Raw genomic sequence first — 25,453 nt, 5'->3', positions numbered from 1 at the left:
GGGATGAGGTTAGAATTTGTATGTTTGTTAGGTTTAGAATTACAATTTTCTGTAAAGTCGAGGGGCTTAGTTAGGCTTGGAGTTTGGTTTAACACTAATGTTGAAGGGTTGGGTTAATCCTAGCTGTTGGTTTGCCTTTTGTGTTTATGCTTTGGTGTGGTGGAAAGGGGTGGATCAGCAATGAGTCTTAGCAGCTTGGTTCCATGTTTGGGTTAGGCTTAGGCTCAAGTATTAGGATACTGTTTAGGGGTTGGGCTGCCCTTAAGCCAGCTTTATTTGCAGCAAGGAAAAAAGCCCAAATAAACGCATCTAAATTTATACGTACACATAATGCGGCCCAATTGAAAGAAATCCAAGTCAGCTTCTCTTGTATATCAGTAATGATATTACTCTCAGTGATAGGTGTAATTTATACCAAGTACTTTCATATATATACTTACATGCATACATATTTGTAAAAACATATTCCACAATACCTGGATCTATTTTCATAGACCATGAGAGGCTCAAAGGCAGTGGAAACCCAGATGCTGTTTTATAACAACCAGTGTCTTAAGGCAGATGCGACACCTAGGACCCTTACCTCTCTCCCAAGTTGAAGTCTCCATCCTTCAGAGATGGGACTTTGTGCAGCAGATTCACTTTCTTGAACTCTGGGTTGTGGTGATCTCCTAGAAGACAAACCATTTATGAGTGACACAAGAGCTGTGCATTCAGGAGAAAGAAAATTGAGCTCACACTTCCACTGGGGAACCTGCAGCACTACCATACACAAGCAGTATATGTGAAGGTGCTGGGACTTTTCCTTCCACTCTAGCCACCTATTAAACCATGCTATTTCCCGGCGGTGCACCGTTTGGGACTGCTTGATAAAGACTTGCTTTAATTACATAGGTCAGGGTCTGCTCAGGAGTTTGCATGTTCAGCTTAACATACGTGTTGGTGTCGCTTGACAGGGTGGAGGTGCATACCGCAGCCCGGTGATGACTAAAACAAACACCCCCTTTTCAAAGGGAATTGTAAGCTGTTGACTCCCTAATAAGAGCCGTCCTCCTCTGACAGCTGCCCTGCACGTTCATGCACGAGAAGCCTACGCTTCGAGCACGTCACATCACGCCTGTCTCTCTTCATAGCGGCTCGGAGGTGAGCAGCAACTATGAGCCCAAGGGCCATATGTATCATCGAACTATTTTGCATTTCCTAAATAGCGAATTTTAAGGAATCGCTATTTAGGAATTGCAAAATGGTATGTATGAAAAAAATTGCTTTGTATTTGCGATTCCTCAAGCTTCCTTATTTGCGAATTCGCATTTTGCGAATTCGCAATTAAGGAATAATTTCCAATGCATTCCTATGGGCCAAGAGGCCCATAGGAATGAATGCAAAATAATTCTCAAATTGCGAATTCGCAATTTGCTAATCACAATTTGAGAATTATTGCAAGGGTGCAGGGGTGTCTCAAAGACACCCTGCTGCACCCCTGAAAAGAACATGTGTGTGCATATGGCGCACATACATGCCCTATGGGCATGTGTGTGCATCACATGCCACCTTTAAAAATGCCAAATTGTGCATTTCTGGAAGAATTAGCAAGTTACCATCAACTAAAAGTTGGTGGTAATTTGCGAATTCTTAAACAAAATTCGCAAGCCAAAATTGCTACATACATAGCATTTAAGGAATCGCAAATTTGCGATTCCCTAAATGCTATGGAAAAATAAGGAATCGCACAAGTTTGCAATTCCTTATTTTGGGAATGTTTCATACATTCCAAAACATGCAAAACCGCCGTTTGCGAGTCGCAAAGGCTGAAATTCAGCGAATTTCGGCCTTTGCGATTCAAAAACGGCTTGATACATATGGCCCCAAGTACTCCAAAATGCCTCAAATAAGATGATCATATGTGGGGCTTCCGAATGGGGAGAAGCAAAGGCAATTATCCAATTAAGATACAGCGTCTCAAGAAGAACTCCTCTTCTCTGGCTCTCTCTTGCCACGCGCTAAAGTAATGGAACTCTTCACCTGCACCCACTGAGACCACCCAACTCCTGCACCCATCCAAGTGCTTCATGAAAAGTTACAGTTATGAAGTGAAGTCCATGACACAACACTTGTTCAAGGGCTTATTAGAACAGGACATGCACCATCTCACTTCCTGTCAGCTGAGCAGCTGTTAGAGTCTGCAGAGGAACCTTGAGGATGACAGTTTGGAACAGGGAACATTCCAAGAGAGGGGAAGGGAGGGGGGAGAGGAAGGGAAATACCATCAGGTGATTACAGCAGTTACCTTCTCTAAGAACATCTCAAGATCCATTCTAATAACTCCTGATCCTCCAAAGTAACTTGAGAATCGCCACTGATTCTGGTTCAAAAACAATATTTGATTTGGCAGACCTCTGATCCCTTTAGATTTTCTGCTCATTTTGGAAAAACTCCAGATCTAGTAATTCAATTTAGTGGTGCAAGGACTAACTTTAAGATATGCTACCGGCTTGAACTAATGTTTAACCCCCCCCCTGTAGCTCTGCTATACAGACCTGTCCTAATAATTCTGTATAGTTCTTAAAAACAATTTCTACATCAAGAATGGCTGTGAATTTTGCGAGGCGGTCTTGACGTACCGTGGTGATTGTTTGCACCAATACAATCCTTTTAAAAAGAGAAGCCACAACATGTAAACAGAGGATTGTGAGGATTTCCCCTAGGGTTTTTGTGTTGTGTGTCTCCATAAGTGTTAACCTACAGTCACCTTCAAAACCTTGTCCTCAGACTTGCTCAATTCGCTGCGCACACCTGTAGCCCAGCTCACCTTGCAGACTCCTCCAAGGTGGTTGGTCAATGCTTCCGCCTCCAGGTGACTAGAAGTGCTGAGCGCGTTCTTAATATTTTTACTGCTGTACTGCAATAGGCCATTTCACAGCCACTCTGCAATTGCACAAAATTTGAATAGTTTTATATTAAAACGTTGTTCTGAAATGTGCCAGACTGATGGCCTTGGTCTGAGTTTAGTTCACAGATAGGTACTGTTCTGAAACAAGACATCATTTGTCGGTCATATCCTGGCTGCAGCCCACACTACTGACCACTTGTCACATCGCTAGAACCCGAAAGCCTTCTATGTAGCCACACACAGATGCCTACATATACCGCGACCAAGAGGCTGGTAAAGGTTTAACTTTCATCACAAAATTCAATGATAGAGCTGGTGTTCCTGGGTAAAGCTAGAGAATAAGAGAAGCACAATTTCTCAGAGTGTGGAGAGTGCCTATGCTGGGGTAATGAGAGTGGACAGTCAATAGGACTGTATATGTTGCCCTCGCACATCCCCTAGAGGATGTCATGCTTTATCATTGGGCGGTGCTCCTCGTTGGTCCGGCACTGCAATGCCTAACGGGTCCCCCGAAGGGTCACTTTAGTAGAGATCTTTGAGGCTGCCCTTTGCACTCGAAAAAGTTCTCCGCTAAAGCATCACTCATTAGCGTTTAAACAACACAATCGGTGATTACATACCAGTCTCTCTCTTCTGACACACCGGTCAGGCAGGCTTCGTGACAGCGGATGCCAGTCGATCTTTTTTAGCGTCATAAGGTACTCAGATGGTTATTTAACCGAGCTGCAGCTCATTATTAACTCGGGCGGTGCGCTCCCACACATTAATGATTTAATTAACGTTTCAGGCACCTTTATAAACCATGCTCCCTGCTTCATTCAGTTACAAGCGGGGAAGCAACGAGAACAGTACCTAGGAGCATCGCGAGGGACGCACCTTGATGCAGTAAGAGGTTTTATGAGTGCTTGATAAGAAAGCCTGGAGCTTGCCTCCTTAGCCAGTATGAAAGATTGGCTGTGATGAAGTCTTAACAAAGCGCATCTATTTTTTAATCTCTCCCAACTCGGTCTACAGAGTGAGACTACAGGGATCCCTCAAGTCCTTTTCTTCCCATTTCAGTCCTTTTCAAGTCCTACCAGGGGCTGCAGCATATCTTATGTCACCCCTGGCTGGCCATCCAAACTGAAACAACTGGCTGATCACTCAGCGGGGGCAAGGTCGTGTAATCACCCCTTGCTTAGGTATAGCATTCCTAAACCTACCATTTTATATAGACACATATATACCTATAGGTCACTCCTATGGCAGGCCTCAACAATCCTGAAGGCAGAGTGCTTGGTTTTATGTGAGATGAGGCTCTAGCAAGAGCTGAGCCTGTCTACAGCTTTCGGAACCATGTCCTTATAGCTGTTCTATGATATACCCATACCATATACTCTTAAGTGCATTATAATCCTCGCGGTTAAATGCTGACTCTGGTTTGGCTTTATCAAAACATGTCGTGTAAGGTGTCATACACTTTGGAATACTACCCCCTCGCCAGTTCTGGCGACGGGGGTAGCATTCCACCCTTCTAGAGGGAGAGGACATGTTGTTCCTGTTAATCCCGGTTAAAGTTAACCAGAGCCTCAGGATCACAAAATGGATGCTGCTGCCACAGACACAAGTCTGACCTCCTGCTGCTGGGAGTCCTTCCAACGAGGGAGGCTTGGACAATAGGTGTCCTGTCTTGGGAGGTGCTAGCACCACCCCAGACAGGCCATAGTGTACTGGGGCAGGGAGGGCTGAATGAAATGAGACACTGCCTGGGGCACACAAGGTGTCCTATGCATAGCCCGGTTCAAACCAGTTGCTGGGGCGCCCCAGCTCTGGTGCGAAACTGGACAAAGGGAAAGGGGTGTAACCACCCCCTTCCCTGGTCCCACCCATAGGAGGGACCTAGCAGGTAATCCAGCCCCTTAGATTAGTATATAGGTAGGAGCTGAGTCAAGAGACTTTAGATTTATCCTGAACTGAAACTTGTAACAAAACTCTGGTCCTTCGACATTCTACTGCAACTAGAAGACTGCAGAATCTCCCTTGTGGTGAAGGAGTGACCACCCTGTGCAAACAGGCACTATCCAGCGATCTGCGGTTTACTTTGTCGACGCTCCCGCCAGAGCCCGAGCACTGAGTCCGACAAGAGCCAGACTTCCAGACTTCTTTGACCCTGATCCACAGTCCCTGCAAAGCTGAGACCCGTGGAGGCGGCGAGGGGCGTGTGACCGGCCATCTTGAAAAACCTGCTCCTTGCTACTTGTGCAGCTTCTGAGGCACCCTCGAAGTTGTGCATTGGGGATTGAGAAGCCCCAGCCCCGAGCATCATATGCACTGAAGATCAGCCCTCCACACTCCATGAGTTCTGCATGGGGCCCTTCTGCATTTTCCTGCTCGACGCGTCTGTCCGGTTACTTGCCCGTTGGCTAGTGGCCTCTGTGACGATGAACCTTCAAATCTGAACTGCCTGCCTGGTTGCTCCAGGTGGACCCCTGCTTCTCTGCAAAGGAGAAGCCCCATAGGCCTTGCTGGTCTAACCCGAAGCGAATATTCGATTCCTGCGTGGGTTGCATTTGCCATGGCCTGTTGACTCCAATCCGGAAGCCGACGCCGCCAACAGTGAGATCCTTCATGGGACAGTCCGTATCCAGCTCTTGGTTGTCGTCGATGCCTCCTGGTCCACGTGGCTGCAGAGTCAAGCTTCACGACATCACCTGATTGCTTCGCGACATCGCCTGGTTCCTTCCTGGTTCCTTCCTGGTCACTGGCTAGTGACCCAGACTCTGTCCCCTCTGCTTTAAGGTACTCTTCATCCTCGATCCGCCCTTGGATCCACCCGGACACTTCTCTCCTGGTCGCCTGCACCATCTTTTTACAGGTCTCCATAGGAATCAGCGACGAAACCCGACACAGCTCCTTACCCTGTTTGACACCTATGCACCCAGCTCCTGTGGGTGAGGTAAAGTGAGTACTTCGGTGCTCCTGTGGTTATTGACCATCCTAGTGTCCTAGTTTTAAGTAGCTTTCTCCTAGTCCATCCGGAAGTGTCCTAAAAGAACTAGTTTCTAATTCTTTCGTTCCCATTATAACTCTATGGTAACTCGCGTGTGTGTGTAGACACTGCACACGCTTCCCGTGGGCCTCCTGCTCCCTAACTCTCATTAGTACAGCATAGCCCCAGCGATTCCCTAGGCCCTAGCCCTATCCTGTGTTCGTGATGTGGTTCTTATACCACTATTTTAGTATATGGTTGTACGTGCCCCTAGGGCTCTACTGTATATTGTGCAACTTATTGTATGATAATTAAGTATCTTGTTATGTGCTTGTGCCTCTGACCTCATAAAGAGTTCAGAGGGTTGTGTTAGTAATAAATACATATATATTTTATATATAACCTGTGTGGTGTCCTTTCATTTGGTATTAAAGGGGTTACATATGGTAAAACAGCTGGCTTCACATGCTCTCTGAAGTTTTAGCCTAAGACTGCTTCGTCCATGCTACCTCTAGGATAGCTGGTCTATAGGTTGACTTTACAACCATTACCATAAGGGTTGTTTGGACTGGTGCAAGGTGCTCACTAGAATAGTGAACATCATATACCAGGCCAACTTCTCACAGTGCGAACCTGTCTCCTCACCCTGTCTGACTGTGCGCATCCGGCTCCTCACCCTGTCTGACAGTGCGCATCTGGCTCCTCACCCTGTCTGAACGTGCGCATTCGGCTCCTCACCTTGTCTGACTGTGCGCACCCGGCTTCTCACCCTGTCTGACAGTGCGCACCCGTCTCCTCAAACTGTCTGACAGTTCGTAGCAGTGTTCACCCAGCTCCTCACACTGACTGACAGTTGGTACCCGGCAGTGCGCACCCAGCTCCTCTCTACCAGTGCACATCCGGCTCCTCACCCTGTCTGACAGTGCACATCCGGCTCCTCACCCTGTCTGACTGTGCGCATTCGGCTCCTCACCCTGTCTCTGACAGTGCTCACCCGGATCCTCACCCTGTCTCTGACAGTGCACACCTGGCTCCTCAACCTGTCTGACAGTGCGCACCCGGCGCCTCACCCTGTCAGACAGTGTGCACGCGTCTTCTCAAACTGTCTGATAGTTCGAACCCGGCAGTGCTCACCCAGCTCCTCACACTGACTGACAGTTGGTACCCGGCAGTGCGCACCCAGCTCCTTACCCTGTCTGACAGTGCGCACCCAGCTCCTTACCCTGTCTGACAGTGCGCACCCGGCTCCTCCCCCAGTCTGACAGTGTGCACCCGGCCCCTAAAACAGTCTTGACAGTTTGTACCCAGCAGTGCTCACCCAGCTTCTCACACTGACTGACAGTTGGTACCCGGCAGTGCGCACCCAGCTCCTCACACTGTCCGACAGTTCGTACCCGGCTGTGCACACCCGGATCCTCACCCTGTCTGACAGTGCACATCCGGCTCCTCACCCAGTCTCTGACAATGAGCATCTGGCTCCTCACACTGTCTCTGACAATGCGCATTCGGCTCCTCCCACTGTTTCTGACAGTTCACACCTAGCTCCTATATATGCACAATACCCCTAATATTCAACAAGCATTGGCATAGCCAATAGGTCTCGCTTTTGGGACCTTATAAGTATTTAGTTATGCAGCACAATATCCTTGGTGCAACAATATCAGCTGTTGCATGGCTAAACACGTATAAGGTGCAATGTTTAGCCATGCAACAGCTGATGTTGTTGCACCAAGGATATTGTGCTGCAAAACTAAATACTTACAAGGTCCCAAAAGCGAGACCTTTTGCCGATGCACTTGACATGTTTTTTCTAGGCAGATTATTTTCATAGTATCTTTAGTTTGCCACATGATTTTTTGGGGGGCTTTTTTTAAATAAGGGAGCGGTAGCATTGGGGCAGAGATTTTGTGACCCTTGCCTATTGTTAATAATGTGCTCTTTATTTTTGTGCCATTTATAAAGCCCAATGAATACAGACATTATATGGAGTTTATTAGATAGAATATTCTCTTACTGACCTGGAGTGCTGTTCAGAGTCAACCTTATTTACAAAACGATAGAAGGCCAACTTAGAGGGCACAAAGATAGTCTTTTCCAATGCATAATTCACTTCAATATATTGTATTGCTTCCAGAATAATTCTTATGGGACAGTGCCCAATGCATTGCGCACTTTAGTGCTTTGTGAGGGGCTTAATAGTGAAATTAAGACCTGGTTAGATGATCAAAAACATGCAATGTAATAAACTCCATCAAATATTCTAATTATACATCGTGATCCAAATAATTAAAACACTCAATGAGCCCATGCAATAAGCACTCAAATCACTCATGCTGAAATACGAACATCAACACATAAGTAGTATTATGGATGGAATCCTATTGAGTCTAAATGTTGCTGCAGTATAATAGGGAAGATCGAACTAAAGTGATAGATAGTGTCAATGCATAGGAATGGCCACTAGGAGGAACAGGAGCTGGGACAGGCAGACCCGATCAAGTCGGAGATAGAAGACAGACTGTAAATGGGACACCTTAGTGCTGCGCGGTCAGAGAGAGCACAGAGCTCAATGAGGGAGCAGGTTGGTGTAACAACTTAAACACGCAATAAAGCAAGGCAAGGAAGCCACAAAAAAACAAGAATAATGTAAAGAATGTGAGCGCTGGTGAAACAAGAGGACAACCAAAATCCTGTAGAAGCAGACCAAAGCAAAACTTATAGAAACACAGCAATGCAAGTACCTCAAAGACAAGTTAAAGCTGCAGAGTAGTCAAAGCTCGGCCCACGGGAATGACGAGCAAGTAAAAAGCGGTGCTCACCGCAAGAACACGCCGGTGCTTACTGCAAGAACAAGCCACAGCTGGTTGAAGCACAGGCAACTCTCTCCTACCGGTGGTTGGGGAGGGGATAAGCGGGAGTTGTGTGTGCTCCGGCGTGCTTTTTCAAAAAGGAAATAATAAAAAACTAAAACAAAAAAGTTATTGGAATGTTAGTGCGTGTTCTTTATTTGAATCCTGGTACTCGTAAAGTGGGAGATTTAAATTAAATTTAAATTCAGCAAACTGCAGGCTGTGCCGTAGGGGCGGGACTGCGGATCCCTTTGAAGCACGGCCTAGGGATGTAATTAGAGGGGAGGAGGGGGGAGGAGAAGTGGAGAACTGAGGCCGAGCAACGGATGGCTTTAGTGGACGCGCTCGAGGCGGGCGGATGGAAAGCGCGTGCAGTAGGGGGCGGAGCAGATCCCTAGAGTTGCAGCAGGAAAGCTAAACAAGCAGGCGGATGCGCGTTCACGATCACATGCACTTGAGGAAAACGCCGGCTGGTTTAGCTTTCCAGATGCAACTCTATAATTCGATCCTATCCATTCCTGCGGAATAGGACAGGCTCGACCTAAAAAGGGGAGGGAACAAGAGGCTACGGGGCAGTCAGGGTAAGCTGGCCTCCAAGTGACATGTAACACACAACAAGAAACTACCCTGGCTTGGTGTCTGATTCTTAAAGAAAGTAGAGGCACACTATACTTATTACCAATGCGGTGGTGGGCATCTCATAAAAATTTAAGAACTGTCCTCACACACCACCAAGTGTCAAACTTCATCATCGGCAGTCCTCGCTCTCTAAAAACCACGTTTGATAAAGAGCGGGCCTTCACCTAGAGACAGGGAGGCACTGCTACAACTAAGTGGGGGCCCGTGCTAGGAAAGTGAGTGAGTGGCTTAAAAATCGATGGAAATGCTACATGTAAATTTTAATTGCGCAGTATTTGCTCAATATTAAAATTAATAGAGGGGACTTGGAGTCTAGTACCCCATCCCCATCAGTGTTGCCAACATGTTTCATTCATTGTTTCCAGGAGAGTCCATGACATTCCTAAGGACGTAAGAAAATGGGCTAGTATCTAGTCTCTAAAAGACTAAGTCGAATCCACTTAAGTAGGTTGACCTTTGTCAGACTCTACTATGAGACTTCAAAACCTGTAAAGATAAAGGTATACCACAGTATCAGAAAACGCTTTTAATAACACTGTAAGAGAAGAGAATCAGACTGAAAACATGCAAATGGTACATTGTAATGTATGTGATTGTGAACACAACCAGCTTACAATCTTACCCTGAATTAGGGGTAGGGATGTCCCATGGGAAGATAAGGACTTGAAAAGGACTGAAATGGGAACATTCCAGACCAAACTCCCTGGACTGGAAACAGGCATCCTGGGACCCTCCTGAGTCAGGCTAGCTTGACTCCAGTGGCATGGAGAGCACAGGACCCACACCTGGGCATACCCGCCCCACTCTGGGTGACAATGCAAAAAGAACAATTGATTGACAGAATGCGGAGGATGCTTGTTTCCGGTCCAGGTGGGACCTGGCCTGGCCTGGCCAGGCTGGACTGCTCCCATGGGGAGCATGGTCAAGACTGATTAGCATATGGCTGGGTTTGAACTGGAATGGCATGGGGAGCATGGGGTGAATGTTTTACATTGTTCAGCATTCTGTCCATCAATAGTTCTTTTTACACTTTCAATGCACCATCTAAATGCAGGGATGAAAGGGGTCCCATGGACCAGGAAAACATCCCACCAAACATCCACTTGTAGGCAGGTATAGTCACTCGCTGCACATGCCTGCAAGGGGGATCTCAAACCCCTTTGAAAAGTGCAGGTGCTATCTTGGCGCTGGTAAATCATAGAAGAGAGGAGGAATCGGGCATTTTTGGGAATGGGCTATCTTTCCATTTATTCTTCTATTTCCGGTGGTAGAGCCAAGTTTCTATGTCCTTCCTGAAACCCAGCAAGTTTGTCTTGCGTCTAAGGGAGAGAGAACGTTTGTTCCAGACACTTGCGCCTTGTACCTGTAAGGTTCTGCCACCTACTCTTGTTTTCCTAAAGGAGGGGGTAGATAAGAGGGCAGCCTGGTAGGATCTTAAAGTTCTAAAGGATTTATATAGTTTAGTTATTTGTTGAAGGGCTCTCTGTCCTGTGCCATTTACTGCCTTATCGGTGATAGATAGTGCCTTAAACTTGCACCTTTCCTTTACTGGTAGCCAGTGTAGTTTGTGTAGTGCTTCTCAGGCTAAGTCATGTCTCCCTTAATTTAGAGCTAGTTTAGCTTGCAACCCCTGGATCCTCTGGAGTCATTTCAGGAGGTATTCAGGACTACCTAGTAGCAAGGAGTTGCACTAGTCTACTTAGAATTGATGCCTGTATCACAAGTTTTCTATAAGGTTGGGGGAATAAAGGGGCTATTTTCTTCAAGGTTCTAAGGAGTCAATGACAGGTTGCTACTGTTAAACTCTCTCTGGAAGCCCAAATCAGTATATCAACAATTTGGATTCCTAGGTTGCGTACTGTTTTGATGTATTTAGGTCTGCGTTTCTATGGAGTTTCTGGTGCACATATGATGGTGTGCAGCATAGAAATGTGGTTGTATCACCTTTGAATTTTAATGGGTTATAGTTCATCCATTGGGTCATCTTTTTTAACCAAAGGTGTACATTATTTAGTTGGTTAGGGTCAGAGTTGTTCAATGGTATTATTATTTGGGTATCGTCCGCATAGTTTACGAATGTTATCCCAAAGGATTTTATCAAAGTTATCGGAGGACTTGGGTATATGTTAAACAGTATAGGACTCAAGGTGGAGGCCTGGGGGACTCCATGTTTCATATCTCTATTAAACAGCTGCTTCGTATTTCTCTTGAACGCACTACCCTTGGAAGCAGTGCAAGTTTGCGGCTGTCCTGAGTGCAGAGCATTCTTCTTGATGAGGCGCACTTTCCATGTTTGCACCCGGCGCCTTAAGACGCGCTGGGGTGCAAACATGGAAAATGCGTCCTACCTCTAATACATGCCCAGGAGTCCACTTCTCGGATTTGGCTTTGTGTTTTTGTTTGGATCATCAAAGAAAAATGGCTCCTTTGGAAAATGAATGTGTGTGGAGGCTGCACTCATGAATCCAATTGAGCCTGTTTGTACGGTATGTGTGCGCGTTGGATTAGTGCCTGCACACTATTAAATAACTAAATGTAAGGCCTGGTAACAGAAGTGACCAGGACTCCAGCGTGCACCAACAATAATTTAAATTCTCCAGTCGACAATGTATCGTGTTTTAGTCACACATTTAATCAAAGTTCATTGTATAGCTTTACCAATTGAAAAACATTTCAAGTAAATATCATAGATATAGTCCAACAAATCATTGATATAATCAAATATAAGATGCAAAACAATATATACATAACATCTCAAATTGCATAAACCCAATGCATTTCGGGGCTTGTGCCCCTTCGTCAGGGGTCTGTGTAAAGAAAAGAAAAAGACAAGAAGAAAGAAAACTAAGTTACTTCCAGTGCTTGGGAGGAAGGTGGTTTTTCAACATATGATATTTTTAGCATCAGTCTTACTGCAATCTATGGACTTACGAATCCATTCATGGACTCGGTGAATAGCGTGGCGCGCAACGGCGCGTGATCTAGGGAGTGAACAGATACTTGAAATAAAAACTGTTTTTTATGCACCGCTAATGTGCTTAAGTATAGAAAGCACAACGAGTGCTGGTTACCTGAAATCTTGCAGTAGATGCAACTGAAAATAAGCAGACAAAATGTGTACCATTTTAGAAAACTAATTTGCAGTTTGACAGTGAACGTCCGTTCACACAGAAAAAATAATAATGCTAGGCTCACCTGCTAGACAAAAGATGAGACGTGTTTACCCTATAGGATTTAAAAGAGAGGCTTATGAGCATTAAAACAATGCATGCTCGTGAGAAATTATATCTAGCCCTCCATAATACGGAGGAAGTGCATTTACCTGTCGTTGTTCGATATGCGCTAAAAGACGGCAGTTCAACAATGTGACACACTGTGGAGACAAGAAGCGGTAGGGGACTTTCAAAAACAGGAGCGTATATTACGCGTGATATGTTCAAATATAAGAAAGCGGAGCTTACCGCGAAGTTCGACCGGCTAGTTCGGAAAGTCATCCACATCCGCACTATCGTGCCAGTGACTTGTCCCTTTTCCATTATTAACTCGTCCAGTGTTGTGGACGACGAGATAGACGGCGGACTAATCCGTACTAATAAGGAAGCGCCATTGTTAAGCGGCTAAGATCTCATTCTATTGCGTGTAAAACGCTATAGATTCGAATTTCAGTCTATTATTTAGCGGACCAAAGAGAGTGGGGTATTAACCATAAGAAAAGGATGAGATTAAAAGAAAAAGAATCAAACAAAGAAAAAATATATATTACTTAAGTTCACTGCCTATTTACAATCTGGTACTGAACAGCCCATTTTCAAACAAGACTAAGAGAAGACTTTTAAATGAATTCCCTGCCTATTTACAATCTTATGCAGTGCTATGATGGGTAACCATGATTGAATGTGTAGAAAAATATCACTGGTTTAGGAAGTGGGTGTGTACAAATAGTCTTAGTAGCACCGTGAAATTGAGGTCATGAGGGGTCCTAATGTTATATATTCATAAGAAACAGACCATTTCCATTTTATCATTAAGCCCACTTGGGGCCATTGTTCGCAATCTTCGAATCCAAAAGGCTTCCCTCTGGAGGAGGGTCCTGGCGTTATCATGGCCCAATCGCTGTGGGATCAGTTCGATTATTTGAAATCTTAGTTGGGCCAGTGTGTGCCCTGCGTCAATCCAGTGCTTTGCCAGTGGGGAAGTGAGATTTTTATTCCGTATCCGGCTTTTGTGCTCTGACAGTCGAACTTTTAGTTTTCTGTCGGTTTTACCGACATACAGAAGACCACATGGGCATTTGATCGAATAAACAATATGTTCTGAGTTGCAGTTCGTTGTATGCCTCAGTGGTATTTTCTCTCCAGTTCGCGGGTGCAATAGAATGTTACCTAGTATGGCGTTATTGCAGTTTTTACAGTTGAAACACTTCGTTGTACCTTTATATGTTTCGTTTTGTTGCCTCCCGTCAGTCAATGATTTATTCAAAACCTCTTTGAAATTTTGAGATCTTTTGTATGCGAACAAGGGTTTGTCCGTGAACAATGTGCCGAAGTCATTCTCTGTTTGGAGAATTTCCCATCTTTTCAATATTATCCTTTTGATATCTCTAGAGGCTGTAAAAAATTTAGATACAAACACCATTCTTTGGTTAGTCTTTTTAGGTTTCTTTTGCAATAGATCTTTTCTTGGGATTGACCTAATTTTGCCTAAATGCGCTTCAAGCAATTTCTTAGGATATCCCCTGTCTAAGTATCTGTGTTTTTGTTCATCAAGACTTTTTTCACACGACAAAACGCTATTTAAAACAAATGTACCCAAGAAGACCCAGAATTTACTTTCTTCCGAAAGTGCACAAAGACTTGGAAAATCCCCCGTTAAGACATATAGTGTCTGGATGCTCGTCAATTTTTGAGAACCCAGGTATATTCATTGATGCCCAGATGCAGCCCTTCATTCGAGAGTGGCCGACATACCTAGAGGACACTTCTGACTTCCTTAGAAGTCTTGCAACAATCTCAATGGACAACTGTATGGAATGGACACTATGTACAATAGACGTCACGTCTTTATATACATCAATTCCGCATAAGCAAGGTCTTGAAGCCATGGAATGGGCTCTATTGAGAACTGATAAACCTGAAGAGCAAAAATTGATGATTATGCAATTACTAGAATTCTGTTTAATAAACAGTTACTTCACATGGCTTGATGATTATTACATCCAACTGTCAGGAACAGCAATGGGATTTCCGGGGGCATGTATTTATGCTAATGTATTCATGGCGAAATTTGAATTAGACTACATTCTTGAAGACAGCACTTGGCAAGATGGGCTTGTATACTACAAACGCTACATAGACGACGTTTTTTTGATATGGAAGCGGTCAACCTCAGAATTACAGGAGAACATCAAAACCCTAAATTTAGCTAACCCGAGGATTCAATTTACCCACAGCATGAGCAAAACAGCATTACCATTTCTGGATGTGATGGTAGACATATCAGAAGGTTCTATCCAAACAAGCCTATACAAAAAAGCTACTGATAAGAATACAGCTTTGCTCCATAGCAGTTTCCATCCGGCCACTCTGATCAATAATCTCCCAATCTCACAGTTCATGAGGATAAAACGAATATCAACGGATGAGGCACAATGTGAAAAAAGTCTTGATGAACAAAAACACAGATACTTAGACAGGGGATATCCTAAGAAATTGCTTGAAGCGCATTTAGGCAAAATTAGGTCAATCCCAAGAAAAGATCTATTGCAAAAGAAACCTAAAAAGACTAACCAAAGAATGGTGTTTGTATCTAAATGTTCTACAGCCTCTAGAGATATCAAAAGGATAATATTGAAAAGATGGGAAATTCTCCAAACAGAGAATGACTTCGGCACATTGTTCACGGACAAACCCTTGTTCGCATACAAAAGATCTCAAAATTTCAAAGAGGTTTTGAATAAATCATTGACTGACGGGAGGCAACAAAACGAAACATATAAAGGTACAACGAAGTGTTTCAACTGTAAAAACTGCAATAACGCCATACTAGGTAACATTCTATTGCACCCGCGAACTGGAGAGAAAATACCACTGAGGCATACAACGAACTGCAACTCAGAACATATTGTTTATTCGATCAAATGCCCATGTGGTCTTCTGTATGTCGGTAAAACCGACAGAAAACTAAAAGTTCGACTGTCAGAGCACAAAAGCCGGATACGGAATAAAAATCTCACTTCCCCACTGGCAAAGCACTGGATTGACGCAGGGCACACACTGGCCCAACTAAGATTTCAAATAATCGAACTGATCCCACAGCGATTGGGCCATGATAACGCCAGGACCCTCCTCCAGAGGGAAGCCTTTTGGATTCGAAGATTGCGAACAATGGCCCCAAATGGGCTTAATGATAAAATGGAAATGGTCTGTTTCTTATGAATATATAACATTAGGACCCCTCATGACCTCAATTTCACGGTGCTACTAAGACTATTTGTACACACCCACTTCCTAAACCAGTGATATTTTTCTACACATTCAATCATGGTTACCCATCATAGCACTGCATAAGATTGTAAATAGGCAGGGAATTCATTTAAAAGTCTTCTCTTAGTCTTGTTTGAAAATGGGCTGTTCAGTACCAGATTGTAAATAGGCAGTGAACTTAAGTAATATATATTTTTTCTTTGTTTGATTCTTTTTCTTTTAATCTCATCCTTTTCTTATGGTTAATACCCCACTCTCTGTGGTCCGCTAAATAATAGACTGAAATTCGAATCTATAGCGTTTTACACGCAATAGAATGAGATCTTAGCCGCTTAACAATGGCGCTTCCTTATTAGTACGGATTAGTCCGCCGTCTATCTCGTCGTCCACAACACTGGACGAGTTAATAATGGAAAAGGGACAAGTCACTGGCACGATAGTGCGGATGTGGATGACTTTCCGAACTAGCCGGTCGAACTTCGCGGTAAGCTCCGCTTTCTTATATTTGAACATATCACGCGTAATATACGCTCCTGTTTTTGAAAGTCCCCTACCGCTTCTTGTCTCCACAGTGTGTCACATTGTTGAACTGCCGTCTTTTAGCGCATATCGAACAACGACAGGTAAATGCACTTCCTCCGTATTATGGAGGGCTAGATATAATTTCTCACGAGCATGCATTGTTTTAATGCTCATAAGCCTCTCTTTTAAATCCTATAGGGTAAACACGTCTCATCTTTTGTCTAGCAGGTGAGCCTAGCATTATTATTTTTTCTGTGTGAACGGACGTTCACTGTCAAACTGCAAATTAGTTTTCTAAAATGGTACACATTTTGTCTGCTTATTTTCAGTTGCATCTACTGCAAGATTTCAGGTAACCAGCACTCGTTGTGCTTTCTATACTTAAGCACATTAGCTGTGCATAAAAAACAGTTTTTATTTCAAGTATCTGTTCACTCCCTAGATCACGCGCCGTTGCGCGCCACGCTATTCACCGAGTCCATGAATGGATTCGTAAGTCCATAGATTGCGGTAAGACTGATGCTAAAAATATCATATGTTGAAAAACCACCTTCCTCCCAAGCACTGGAAGTAACTTAGTTTTCTTTCTTCTTGTCTTTTTCTTTTCTTTACACAGACCCCTGACGAAGGGGCACAAGCCCCGAAATGCATTGGGTTTATGCAATTTGAGATGTTATGTATATATTGTTTTGCATCTTATATTTGATTATATCAATGATTTGTTGGACTATATCTATGATATTTACTTGAAATGTTTTTCAATTGGTAAAGCTATACAATGAACTTTGATTAAATGTGTGACTAAAGCACGATACATTGTCGACTGGAGAATTTAAATTATTGTTGGTGCACGCTGGAGTCCTGGTCACTTCTGTTACCAGGCCTTACATTTAGTCCTTTGGAAAATGACCTTAAGTCACGCTAGGTACAGAAGCATGAACTTAATCTGCATCGATTGGAGTTTAAGTTTCACTGCAACAAATGTTCGTCTCTGGTGTTGGACCCGCAGCATAAAGTCAGGGAAGATCATCACTTTGTTTGAGTCTAGTAGCACCACCTGCTGACCACCAAGAGGATGGTGTTCCTGTCTGTGCAGTTGAGGAGTCTAATGATGATGGGTGTAGGAGGGACACCTGGAGGACGTGAAGTGAGAGACCCATGTGCCAATTCAACAACAAAGTAGGAAGGGAGTACATTGTCCAGGATCCAGGAGCAGAACCACCTGGTGAAGAATTGTTCCAGGTGAGTGCCTTCCAGTCCCTCTGACATTCCTACCAGTCGCATGCTGTTCTGCCGAGATCTACCCTTGGTGTTCTCTAGTTGTTCCTTCAGCTGGAAAGAAGCTTCTTAGAGTTTTACAAAGTCAGGTTTCAGGGCTCTATGCACTTGTTTGGGCGGGGAGACTCGGATCTTAAGCTCTGTCATGCAATCCATCACCTTTTGGAGGTCATGACAAAGAAAATAATCTTCTGTCTCCATCCCATCTACTTGTCCTTTCAGGGCTTCCCTGGACTCATGTATGGCCTGCAATATGGCTGATCTCCCCATTGTCAGAACTGTTCTCTTGTTGAATACCCTGTTAAGGGTGCACCCCCGATGAGACAAGCTTAGCAATCTGTCCATAGCTCCCTGTGAGGAATTTGGTGCCCCCCACTTCACCATCTTGTGTCTTGCTGGAGGATGTTGTGGTCCGCCTTGCCTGGCACGCAGACAGAGTGTGCAGATGTCAGTGCTGAGGTAGGAGTCAAGGGGGGCGGCGTTGTCACCTCCAGAACGATACCCTCCCCAGGTCTCCTGCGGGGGCAAATGTGTGAGAGTAAGTCAGCCTGCATCTTTTATCTCTGAGGCAAGCCTCTCCTTGTGTCAGGGAGGGTTCTGGCGGGGATCAGGCATTTAACAGGGCTCTCGGGTCTTGGAAGATTCTCTCCTGCACTGAACCCAATCATCGTTCAAGGCGTGGTCTCTGTCTCCCAGGGCATGCAGGCTGGCCACAAATGTACTTTGCTCGGGCTGAGCCCTCTAACCTCTTCTTCACCAGAGGGGAAGGGCCAGAGTAGCAGCCCAATGCCACCAGGGACCAGCACACTCCGGTCCTGTGCCCGTGCAAGAAGCTTTTCACAGGACTTTTGCCGGTCTTCCTGGCCTGGAGCGTTGCGGCCGCCTCCTCCGGGCGGGGTATGGGACCCGGTGGTCTGGCTCATTTTTACCCCTCACAAGCACTGCCAGGAGTGCCTCACTTCCTACGCCTCCAAGGGGCACAGGTGGGCGCAAGAAATCTCCAGGGCCTGGTGAAGTTTCATGTCAGCTGTGGCCGCGGCCAGGCCCTACTTCTCTCCATCTCGTGACTTATCTGCCACTTTTCACTCCGTTGCAGGTCTCCACCCACCAACCACGTCTCCCCCGCATGAACCCTCTCTCTGCTGGGCAGCCTCATCAGTTCTGTGAGGTCTGGAGAGGTGTCTCCCTCTTTCCTACTGTTGAGTGGGGCTCAAAGTCTCTTGTTGTGTTGTTCAACAATGTGACCAAATTACACGAATATCATTGCTGAAGTTTAGCACGTCATGGAGACCTGACAATACCTCTTTCGCACAGTTCTGAAATACTTCAGCAGCAAAGGAATACCAAAGCTGAGATGCTTAGATCTCCAGAGACCAACATGAATGAAAAAAGTGTTTATATACGAGCTGCTTTGTGTAAGCGAAGCTGGCAGAAGTCTGACTTGAAATCGATCTTTGAAAAACACTTTAACCCATTCACTTCTGAAATGATATCTGAAGAAGAACAATACTTTATTGTTTGATTAATAAAAATCATTATAATAGTGAGCATGCATCACTAATAAAAAGACATATGTCAAATAATTGCTAAAATATTTGCATGTAGGACAGAAAACAGGCGTTATCTAAGTCCTGTGTTTTTGATTACATTATTTCCTCTTGGTTTTTTTAGAATCTGCCTAAATGCGTCCATTTAGTGCATTGGTACAGTCACAACAAATAGTAAAATGTAATTCACTGCTGAAATGATATCATCAAATGGTGAATTAATGTGGCACTCCCGCTTAATGACCTTGTTGGGCATCCATATGTCTATGCATATTCAAACCTATCTGGACTATTTAGGTTTGCGTGCTATTACTCTCGGGGACACCTATAAGTTAGGACCTCTACTCTCTCAATGACTTTCTCCAGAATTTCCATTTCCTTTTTTATTTTATCTCTGACATGGAAAGTTACTTGTCTCTGCCACAGCATGACTGGCTGAGCTAAAGTGTCAATGTGCAACTATATACTTTTCCCTTTGAGATATCCTATTGCTTCGAATACATCAGTATACTCACTCAGCTTACCCTTGCTGCTGGACTTCAAATGCAAAGAGTTTGAGTTTCAGTTTATGATCGCTTAAGACATGAGGAATTGTGCGATGACAGACTAGCACTAGTGGGTGACTTTTGTGACAAATGTGCCTCCCATTTCAAGTGAGGACTGTCACAGACATATATCCTTTGCAAAAGTATTTGCTTTGCGACATGCGGAGGTGGTTTTGCCTCAGGCAGGGCATTCAGAGTCAAGGTGTGGAATGTTGCCTAACTCCTGCACATTTTTAAGCTCCTTTACAGACAATTTGTGTATTTCTCAAGTTTCTCTGCTAACCTGTTCTACTAGTTCCGTTTTGATGGGATGTGTGGCTAGTGACAATTACATGTGCACAGCCTAAGCATTTCTGGTAGCTTCCTCTTGTTTGTGTGACATTTCATTCTGCAGTTGAAACGAGTGACACTCTTGTTTGACTTGACCCCAGATCTCATCATGTGGGTTAAAAAACTCACAGTTGCTGGTTAGGACGAAGACATGAGCCTAGAACCGGCTAGTGGGTTTGGTGGGGACTTTTCACCTGAAGGGTGAACCGTTCCTAGTCTGGGTTTGCAATTGTAAAGGGTGCTTGGAAGCTGGTATTGGGTTTTACTGATGGAATCACTTCAATTTTCCTGGTAGAACAGACTTATATTTTATTCATACTGCAAGGGAGTTAATAACTGAGCTGTGAACTGTGAGCTTTTAGGGAACCGATATAAAAATAATTACACTATGCAAAATCTATATTTTGGAAGCCCTTTTTTTATCTCAAACTCTTTTTGCGCATTTTATAGATCTTATATTCTCCTGTGTGTAATGCAAGTTTAAAATATGCCAGACTGGGACCGTGTAGCACTAAACAGATGCTAGTCATCATTCTCCACTGCACCAACGAGGGTAGAATTCTGTGACAGTCCAGGGCTTGAAAAATAAAAAAAAACTACTTGACTTAACTGTAATGCACTTAACCTCTGTCTCTGAAAGCCTGAGCATACGTGACAAGTTAACATTATTTAAAGGCATTTTTATTGCTCATTCACTTTGTGAGCAATAAAGATGCCTTTAAATCTTGCCATACTGTCACAATTGCTCTGCTTTCAGGGACAGAGGTCAAAATTCAATTTGTCCTCCTACTTGCCAGAAAGGGAGAGTAGGACTTAAATATAGCTCGTCCTAATTAAATCTGGCTTGCAAATGCAAGCGGGCGAGTGGTTTTTCCGAGCCCCGGACTCTCTAGTTATACACACAGACATCGGCAGTGAATTAACTAATAGAGGTTTAATAATGTACGAGACCGGTGCACACGTCTACCTGTAGAGATTAATTTGTATAAAATTAAGGGGACAGCTTGTAAAATTTTACATCTACCTCCTGATGGAATATGATATATACGGATGAAGGAGAAAGGCAGTTCTTTACACCAGTCCATCCAGACTTTGCTGTGCTTATTTCAGTGTCAATATCAACCTATAGCAGCTCTAGTGTACGATCTGTTGTCACGAGTCCCTTCGTATGGATAGACATTCCTACTTTTGTTTAGTTCAAATGTACGGGATGGCCCCAAGATGTGTCATCATACCGCCATCTTTCCAATGAGTTTGTCGTAGTGCATACAACCTTTTTTTATTTTGCTTGCCCATCCCCATGTTCTTGCAAACATCTATATTGAGTTTGAGTGAGTATAAAGTTAGGGTCTATGGTGCTTCCCTCACCCCGTTAAGATGGCTGCTTCTTTATTTGCAATGTTTATCCCGGGAAGGCGAGGGCGTGACCCCAGACCCCTGATTAGATGAAACTACTTCACATTAAAGGAACCACACACAGCGCACAATTTTTACATCATCCGCTGTTTCTGCAGCCCTCGACAAAGATCGGAAAGAAGTGAGGATTGGGCATTACTTTCTTATTTGTTGCCTTGCATTTACATAGGGGTTCACTGTGGCATTTCACAGTGTGCCAGATTGAGGGCAGCAAAGACAGTAGTCTTATTAACTTACTCTTAACCGTAGCTCTCTGTTGGCCCTTGCATCTGATTTTTACTGCCTGTTCATCCAACAAGCGTTTGAACTTGTGGGTGGTTTTCTCAGGCTATTTAAAGAACCCAGCCCCTGCTACTCTCCTTTGCACAAGCTCAATGACCATAAACGCCTACGCTCACCTTTGTGCACATTTGTAGCAGAAGTTAAAAGTCTGTCTTTTCACCCCGGCATCTGGTTACTTATTTAATGACTTAGCCTTTGCTCCAGACAGACATATGAGCTTCCATTTGGCACCTGCCTTCGCTTTTCACTGCTTATTCTCTGGTGAGCATGTGAATCTGTGGGGGTTATCTCAGCTTCTCTTGGCCTGTCACAGAAATTAAGCCCAGACTGTTTTTACTTATAGAAGCACAGAAATAGTACATGCTCATGCTTGACATTGTGCATATTTTAAGCCCCCTCTGAAAGATCATCTTTCCTTTAATTTCTTTTGAATTTAGCATGTATTGCTGTTTTCTATTAAATTATAAATATTGCAAGGAATTACAACCACCTCGATATGTCTTGATTGCCTACACAGAATGAACCTACAGGAACTTAAACTAAAGATGACCCACTCAATGTATAACCTCTGTCTACCGATATAAAGAGCAACACAATTGTTCTTCACCCGGGTGTGGGGACGGATGTCCCACTAGGTATAAAGGCACCTCTTATATCCCATTATAGTATTATTAAGGTAGGGCATTCCTTCGATATACCATACACTCTGCACACTAGTGCTTTGTAAGGCCCTAAACGCTAATACATGGCTCTTTGTTTTCAGCCTCCTCTTTGTTTTACTTGGGGGCTTGAAATTGTTTTCCACCTATATCTCCATGTCAGAGATTCCAATGTTGATAGGCATTAGTTTAAACTGTAGATTCTGGTAGGTAACATGCGTTGTAGCGTAAACAGGTCACTGTGCAAGCAGCGGCTCGGTGGCGGGCGTTGCCGTGTGACCAGGGTTGTGGTGCTAGGTGCGGCAGTGCCCTCTGCGGGCCTTCAGGACATGGAGCCGGCAGTGGCGTTGGTGACGGTTTCGGGTTGATTTTTCTTCTGTGTCCGCACAAAACACACAGTTCCCAGTGCTGATAGCAGATGAACTTGAAGTCTTTGCTGTTCCTGAGACTTCTTGAACAAGGGGCAAGATCTACCTCAAGCCCTTGGAGAAACTCACACAAAGAAGTTACAGAAAGTTCAGTCCAGTCCAGGGCCGGACTGGGAATCACAACTGGTCCTGGCAAAGAGCTCGGGATGCCCCCTTGGGAGCGGCAGAGCTGTTTGCCAGGGCCGGTTTTAGATGATTTTGCTACAAAAACAGCCCTGTAACACAAACAGCCCCCTAGCGGCACACTGGGGAAACGCCTGGTGCCCGCTACGGCCAGTCCGGCCCTGGTCCAGTCTTTTCACTGCCCAAGACAGAAGCAGCCCCTGCAGGCAAACACAGCAAAGCACACAGCAAAGTGGCAGTTCCTCCTCACAGCTTCTTTAGCTCGTCTTACTGGCAGTCTTCTTAGTCCAAAAGAGTTCAAAAGTTCTGGGATCTGGGCCCTAACATTTATACTGCATTTCTCTTTGTTCTCTGGAGCAGAGTGTGTGTGTCTTTTTAAGAAATGGAACTTGATTACCCCGATGGAAATGTCGCAACTAATCCATACAAATTTTATGTTGTTAGGGTCCTATAATACATTATATAAGTGTCTGGCGCAATTTGACACAATGCAGCTGGGTCAATCAAGTCAATTAACCAATTATCTTCTAGATATCGAACTGGATAGAAAACCTGGGGATTGGAAGCAATGTTTAGCACAGTCTAGGAGGGCGGACTTAAGCCAAAAGGCAATTAAAAAATGGCAGGAGCAGGAAAACAATGCAATGTCTTTGAATACCTGGATAACTATTAACAAATTAAATTTTAGTACATTACGGGGCGCCAATTGGCGCAGTATGCTATTCTTAAGTAAAGGGTTGTTGTATCGTACACCTGCCTCCATCTCTAAAATGTATGCTAATTATTCAGCACACTGTTTTAGATGTTTACACCACTCACCAGCCAATTGGTCACATGTAATGGTTTATTGTGTCAAGAATGTGAAATTTTGGGAAGACATTTTTGCTTTTTTCCAGACTGAATATAATATCACGATCACCGTAAATGAGAAACTAATTTTGCATGGTTTTGATTTTGATCTTCTGCTCTCCGATCAGATAGCTAAATTACTCTACATTGCTATGGCAGTGGCTAGATCTCTGTTGCTACAGCAATGACGTACAGAACAGATTCCATCTATGTATGAATGGTTACAGAAGATGAGACGAGTTAAGATTAGTGAGCAAATTTATGCACTGCGGGTAGGGGGGATTAGAAGATTCGATAAGATCTGGGGGACATTTTTTGATTAAAATTCTGAGAGATTTTGAGGTTTTAAGTACAGTGTTAAGTGCTGTGTTAGAAGATTTTGATTTATAGGTAAAAAAAGAGAAAGACTTTTGTTTGTATTTTACTGTTTAAGAAATGATGCTGAAATGATCATTTGAAATGCCACTAAAGGACTTTAATAAAAATATATTTAAAAAAAAGAGACTGTGTCTATGGGAATAATTTTTCCAGAACTGTGTTTCATTTTCCTCAAGTGCAAATCGCTGGCAAACCTAAACACAGAACAGACTGTTCACACAAAATGTTAATTTGTGGTTGAATAGCCTATATAGTTTGCAGTATGTAGGACAACATTAGGGACTAAAATAAATCACTATTTTTTGGTTCATTCATGCATGGAAACGTCTCGGCATTCTTTCTGGCATACAAAGTTGATTTAGGTTTGCAAATGATACATTTTATAATACGTCTTTCAGTGTAATAGAATGTCCTAAAAAAAGCGGAGTTGCAAATGGAAATTTAATGAATGTATATCTGAGCTTACAATACTCTGGTCATATTGAGTGTGGCATCAGGAGGTTGCTTCACAACGGGTCTTTGGCTGGCACGGCTGTACCCTCTCAGGTCTGCGGCTCTGCCACCCTGACTCTCCGCACCGCCCGGCCTCACTCACCTTTAAACAGCGTCACCAGCTTGAACTCGAACTCGATGTTGTTCTTCTTGGCGAAGATGTAGACGGCGCGGCAGGGCTGGGACAGGAGGTCCAGGTACAGCTGCAGCATCCTGGGGAGTGGGAGAGGCCACCGGGGCAACGACCAGAGAGGGAAGAGGCGACGGACGGACCCTGCGGAGGTGGAAGGAAGAGAGTCCGACTCAGACTTTTCAAGCAGAGACAACTTCAGAGTGAGGCCGGTGACGCAATGGGCAGTCAGGCCACGCCCCTCCGCGCTAACCACGCCCCATCACACCTTCCTGACTGCCGGACAATCAGCGGAGGCCACTGCGCTTTTCTAACTCAAAAGTGATTATATTTCTTGCCGTTTTATGCATCCCTAACTCGACCCCAAGGTTTTGGATCGCTTTTCATGAGCACCAATTACATTGCATCAGAGGACACATTCAGTTTTGTGAGCACGGGGAAATTAAAGTCATTTGCACAGAATCACAGGATGTTGTGCGACGCCGAGACTTGGACCTGGTTCCCCAGTTCCCAACTGGGCAGCTTTGCCTTAATATTTGCGCTGCTTCACCCTGCAGAGCAACGTAAAGATAATGCGGACTGAGGGCCTGAGATGTTGACTGTGGAACTGGAAAAACAGCCCCGAATACCAGGTGTGGCGCGGACA

The 25,453-nt window shown here is 44.3% G+C and overlaps 1 protein-coding gene across 1 annotated transcript in view; it reads right to left on the bottom strand.

Annotated features, from left to right (window-relative positions):
• The window catches only part of LOC144792653 (glutathione S-transferase theta-1-like), a 71,889-nt gene extending 46,866 nt beyond the window's left edge, over positions 1–25,023 (bottom strand). The window contains exons 1-2 of the mRNA XM_078667801.1: positions 24,781–25,023; positions 584–671 (exon numbers count right to left, since the gene is read on the bottom strand). Coding sequence (XP_078523927.1) covers positions 584–671; positions 24,781–24,889 — 197 coding nt within the window. The 5' untranslated portion in view covers positions 24,890–25,023. The remainder of the gene's footprint in view (positions 1–583; positions 672–24,780) is intronic.
• Positions 25,024–25,453: the final 430 nt, after the last annotated feature.

This window comes from Lissotriton helveticus, chromosome 11, assembly GCF_964261635.1.
Source record: "Lissotriton helveticus chromosome 11, aLisHel1.1, whole genome shotgun sequence".
NCBI lineage: Eukaryota > Metazoa > Chordata > Amphibia > Caudata > Salamandridae > Lissotriton > Lissotriton helveticus.
The sequence above is the reverse complement of the archived record's forward strand: the minus strand, read 5'-3'. Positions and strand labels throughout refer to the sequence as shown.